This window comes from Sprattus sprattus, assembly GCF_963457725.1.
Source record: "Sprattus sprattus genome assembly, chromosome: 6".
Lineage (NCBI taxonomy): Eukaryota > Metazoa > Chordata > Actinopteri > Clupeiformes > Clupeidae > Sprattus > Sprattus sprattus.
Window position 1 is genome coordinate 15,653,555 of NC_137925.1, and position 6,070 is coordinate 15,659,624.

Below are 6,070 nucleotides of genomic sequence, written 5' to 3' on the forward strand. Positions count from 1 at the left end.
CAGAGAGTAGGTCCGTCCTCCTGATACAATTAAAATAAAGCATTTACATAGAGGACTTGAAGGGAATGACGGGGTGCTGGGGGAGGGGGGAAGCCTTCTACACCCACCCCTTCAGAAGAAAAAGAAAAACAGTTTTTCACACTTCATAACTTATCCGAGCTTGTTTTAAATAGTTTAATGAACAAACAAGCTTTGTAATATGATCATTCACTTGGCATTCTGAGATGGATTAAAAGTGATTCACTGATATATCAGTCGCTTGGAAAGGCGAAAGAGAACGGAGTCGAGAGTCTAGCGGGCCACCCCGGCAGTGAAGCGTGGTTTGGTGTGTTGGGGCCTCATTACGAGAGAATTAACACCTAAGCGAGAAGATAATTCTGTTGAGCGACTCGTAAATCAAAACAAGACGCCTGAAGCTCGGTCCGCGTGTTTTATATAGACTTGAATCACTTCCCAAAAACATTATACTGAAAATGTAGTGTATGAGAGACAGTTATTGAAAAGGGAAGCCTTACTAGACCCTTCCTCTGTAACACGTTCTTATGGTTCCGTTCCATAAGTTAGAAGCAAGAATAAATGCACAAATAGGATTAATATGAATATAATTTTTCACGTACAAAATAATCTAACCACTTTTCAAGTCACAATTATTCAATAGTGTATTTTATTTAGCTCAACTTCAAGAAAAAAATATATTCCTACTGGCTTTCAAAATTAGGCAGTAAATTGTACCGTTTTCAAGCTTTGGAATGTCTGTTGCGTCGATTCATTCAATGCCCTTGAATGCAGTATCACATAAGAGTGTGAAATTTACTTGGCAGAAGTCCGTTTGCTACGCATTTCACAATGTCGCCTAAATGTTCTTGAGGAATCAGGATGTTATTTAACTGCTGACATCAAGCGATCACACCTTGTATCCTTGTTTCGTAACGATTACGAGACCCTTCCCATGGCGATGGGTGTCGCTTAGCGTTTACTTTAGAACTTCCAATAAACATCACGGACATTTCAGTCGGTGTGTCCAACATGCCATTGATATCCTTATATTCTTACACGCCAATAGCGATAAAGGAGAGCGAGATAATTTTTTACAGTGTGTCGGATTTGTGGAACACAAATTATGCAAATGAAGAACATAATCGTTTTTACACAAACTTCATCAACGTGCACAAACTTTACGACTGCACGTCGATGGCAGTCTTGCGGTTTCGTAACACTTGCATATTGTGAAGGTCCTGCAGATGGTCTTCAAACCTTAAACCAATAATCAGTAGTGAAAATCAAGATAAGATAAGCTAATATCATGTAAACATAATAAGCCTATATCTATGTAGCCTTGAAGTGAATTCTTATTTAGATAGTTACAATGACTTGTTAGATGCATGCACATTCACACCAGCAGTGTAAAACAAAACACGAGTCTTATCAGTGTGTTGACAAATTGTATGAGCTTCCTGTTCGTGCAGATTCCGGTTGTTTACGGCTATCGCTAACTGTAGAGGAGGCCTGTGTCGGGGTATACGTGGGATAAAATAATGCACGCTTCAAACGAGTATTGAATAATACATATAACACACAACAAAACATTACACATACGTCCTGAGTAACTCCATAGGGTTGTTCTTGGCACCAGTTACAAAAGCTATGTGTATAGAGACCTAGAGCCAACAGTAATTTCATACCTGTTCAAAAGCAGTTAGTGTGTTATGAGAGTCTTTGACATGTTAATAAAGTGGACGAGGTGTTTTAATTTGTGAACACCCCACTGTGGTGCTCCATATCCGTCAGCGCACCTCTTTCTTCGCAGCATGGGCGGCAGCTTGACAGCGCCTGCTTCACATCAAAGACGACACTCCCGAAAAAGTGACATTGATGAACGCAAGAATAACATATCACACCTGTCGTCTCCTCCCGGCCCGCTCCTCTGGGCTCGCTGGCCCGCCACTTACATCTTGAGGAGGCCAAGAGGTGCGGGCGTATTTCATATTCATTGTGCGCCCCCTACTGGATAAAAGTCACAGACACAAATTACACCTCTTGTCAAATGAGTGATTACTTGTTACCGCTGCAATAGCTAGAGGTAAAATTCTAAACTTCATATCAGCGGATACGACTAAACGATACCCAAAAGTTAAAATAGTCACAGGATGTCTCAAAAATGGAAGTAGGGGTATTGTGAAAGCTGTGGGGCGAAACACACGGACATTGGTGGCGTTAAAGCGTCCAGGCCGACAAGCCTAATGGCCAGAAGAGGGAGTTCAAACCAGATCCGTTAGTCAATTATACCACTGGCTTTTTTAATTGGTAGACCACTGTTTTAACCACACATTAAAAAGAACAATCTTACAAATAAAAAAATGACCTAATTCATGAAAAATAAAAATACCTCTTGCTTAGAATAAAGTAAAGGTAAAGATGTCAATAATCTCTGCTAGTTTCTCGTGCAGGTTCTGTTGTGCGTAAGCACAAGGACAAACTACAACACATCACCCGTTACCTGTCAACCACTTCTGAGTACATATAAAACTGACACACTTTAAACAGTGCAATCATTCTGTAGAGGTGGGGGTGTTTTATGTGGAGGGAGCGCAAAAGATTAACGGGACATGTCAGTCTAGTGGGCATAACTCGAGCGCTGAGAACACAGGTTGGCGGGTTTATTTGCGTCGCGGCTTCAGAGGAGGGCAAACCGCCTGCATTTGTCCGTCCTGACAGCAGTGAGAAATTATCTGTAAAAGATGGAGGGAAACAAGAGGAATATGAGGGAGATCTGCGCCCTGAAGCGAGACATCATCAAAGAGTTTTTGGCCGAATTTCTGGGGACGTTCGTCTTAATAGTGAGTACCCCCCTGTTTCTAATGAGCCGGGAAGTCATCGGTACAGTAGGATATGTCACTTACTGTCACGGAGAGGGACAGGCTGACAGATGATTCATATTAATGTCATCATTCTTATACTAACAAATATGATCTGCATTTTAACAACCGTTAAAGACTACTACTTAAGATATTTTGACAGTTATTTAATTGTTAATTTGACAGGGTATTGACGCAGGAATATATCTTAAAAGGAGACAGTTTCTGGTTGAATAAAAAAAGAAAGAAAAAAATCTCCTTAATCACTGTCTCTAAAGCTTGACAGCAAACCGCCCTTTTGTGACTGAAATGAGATTATTCATTTTTAGTCTTTGATCAGAGATGAAGGCTGTTATGATCATACTACTTCCATGTTGTGTATGAAAACTTCCATAAGACTGGCCTTCATTCGTGATACACAGCCCGCTGAATCCCATTGCTCCCCGGGACATCGGCGTATCAGTCTTTCTGGCACACATGTTCACGGGGGATTTTCTCCAGTTACGCAGACTGTTGACGAAGTGTGTACTTTGGCTACGTGTAGAGGATGATCTGAAATGGAGCAGGAGATTATGAGTGAAAACACCTTTGAAGTAAAACCTCTCTTCAAAGTTTTGTTATTGTGGATTTTAAAAATACTAGTCAGCATGCGTATTTCAGCTATGTTCCAGAAAATGTATGTTATGTTATTTCAGCTCTGTTCCAGAAAATGTATTTGAAGAAGGCCCTTTTCGGCTTGTTACTCATGTAAATTCATTTTTTTTCTATCAGTCATGTTTCTATCGTCCTTCCACTCAGTCCCTTTCACGTTTTTTAGCTTTTAAATTGAATATACATGAGAAAGGGACACGTGTGTGCGAATATGCGTCTTTATGAGCACTTCTGATGGTGCGTGTGGTGTACGTGTGCCTGCTGAAGAGCGTGTTATTGTTAGGTGGGGCAACCCTCTTCCGTTGGAGTGTTGATTGGCCATGAGTTGTGCAGCCGACAGTCTGGACTGCTATTGTGTTTGTCTCAGTGGGCTGCTCAAGTCCGAGTGATGCCTTTGATACTGATCACTGTGTGATTAGAGGTGAAGTTTGGGAACGAGAGAGTCTTCTGTTGTCCAGCATCCTCATTAAAAACCAGAGCTGATGATGGATTGATCTCTCTATCTCTTTCTTCCCTTTCTTTTTCTCTCTCTATCTCTCTGTCCCTCTTTTGCTCTCTTTCTCTCCAGCCTCTCTCCATCTCTCTCTCTCTTCCCTTTCCCTTTCTCTCTCTCTCTCTCTCTCCCCCTCTTTCGTTCTATTTCTTCCCTTTCTCTCTCCTCCTCTCTCTGCTCAAGGGACTGGTTTAAGAAGCTTAGGGGAGTTTTCTCTCCTCATCTCTTTACCAGTGGCCCTGTGTAAAAGGTTAGGAAGAAGAGTGAGGTTTGCAAATGTTTTTGATAGGGTCAGCTAAGATGCCCATTTGGAAAAAAACATGATATTGGTGGTTGGCTGAATTGTTCCTGCAAAGGCTTTTACAGTAAAGGGATGGTGGCTGGCTGAAAATTGAAAGTGCTTATTATAAATTGATTGAATATATCATGTTTTTTTTGCTGTTTGGGTGAAGGGGGGGGGGGGGGGGGGGGGGGCTTGTTTTTTCTAGGTTTGAGGGGGAGGGGTTATCTTTTTAGTTGATGATGTAAGTCTTGTTTTTGATGGTTTGTTTCGAGATGTTAGAATGATGTAACTTTGTGAGAACGTATGACAATGGTTTAATAAAAGAGTGTTAAACCTCTCTCTCACTCTCTTATCCCTCTCTCACCCCCTCCTTCTCTTCTCTCTCACTCTCTTTTCCCTCTTTCACCCCTCCTTCTCTTCTCTCTCTCTCTCTTTGGTTCTTGCTTCTCTCTCTCCCTCTCTCACCCCCTCCTCCCTTTGTGGCTTTTCTTTCTCTTTCTCATCTCTCGCTGTCGCTCTATTCTTCTGCCCCCACCCTTTATCTACTATGCCCACCTCTTTCCCTCTCTCTCCTCTCTCTCTCCCCCTCTTCTTTCTGTCCCCGACCTGTCCCTCTCCCTCCTTCTCATCCTCTATCTTTCCACCCCTCCCCCTCTTTTCTCTCTCTCCCTCTCCCCTTCTTCTCTCTCTCTCTTCTTCCCCTCCTCTCTCTCTCTCCACAGCTCTTGGGCTGTGGGTCAGTGGCTCAGACGGTGTTGAGTCGGGGTGCGTTGGGAGAACCTCTCACCATCCACATCGGCTTCACATTGGGGGTCATGCTGGCCGTCTACATGGCTGGGGGAGTGTCAGGTAACACACACACACACACACACACACACACACACACACACACACACACACACACACACACAAGAACACCAAATACACACACACAAATATTTGGTAAGATAATTACATGGGCACACATACATGTGAAAACACCGCTCACACACACACACACACACACACACACACACAGGCACATCCACTTAACATCCACTTCCACATAAAACTATCTGACACCTTAACTCATTCAGTTATGTGTGGAGAGACAGGAAAAGAAACAGATGGAGAGAGAAAGCGAGAAAGAATAAGAGAGAGAGAGAATCTTGTTGGTTCAGCAGCTACAAGTCCTAAGATTTGTAAGAGTCATCTTCTGTGACAGCGATGAAGAGATGAAGCCAATTAATGCAGCACTGGGGCTAATGAACACAGAACTGGGACAGAGGGGAGATAGATACAGATAAAGCACTAGAGAAAATGAGAGAAGTGTGTGTGTGTGTGTGAGAGAGAGAGAGAGAGAGAGAGAGAGATAAGGGAAAGAGGAAGAAATGGAGAGATGAAGAGAAAGTGAGGAGGATTGTGTGTGTGTGTGAGCAGTTAATGGAGAGCGCAATGAGATGACTGTTTCAATTAGACTAAAACGGTGACGAAGAGAGACAGAGAGACATACAGTAGAATCTCTCTCAGATTCAAATCTTTGGAAGAGAACTTCCTAAAAAGTAACAGGGGTCACGACTGCTTGTTTTTCCACCCAGACATGGTTTGCTCAGTGGTGATCTTTGAACTGAGGTGTCTGGCCCAGCCAGTGCTCGATAGGTCAGTGTTGTCAGTACACACACAGACACACACACACACATGAACACACACATACATACACACTCTCTCCTACATACACACACACACACCCACACACACACACACACACACACACACACACAGATGAACATACGCACACACACACACACA

At 42.9% G+C, this 6,070-nt stretch overlaps 1 protein-coding gene across 1 annotated transcript in view; it reads left to right on the forward strand.

Annotated features, from left to right (window-relative positions):
• Positions 1-2,738: 2,738 nt before the first annotated feature.
• The window catches only part of aqp9b (aquaporin 9b), a gene marked incomplete at both ends in the record, with an annotated part of 16,224 nt that continues 12,892 nt past the window's right edge, over positions 2,739-6,070 (forward strand). The window contains 2 exons of the mRNA XM_080840380.1: positions 2,739-2,837; positions 5,005-5,131. Coding sequence (XP_080696506.1) covers positions 2,739-2,837; positions 5,005-5,131 — 226 coding nt within the window. The remainder of the gene's footprint in view (positions 2,838-5,004; positions 5,132-6,070) is intronic.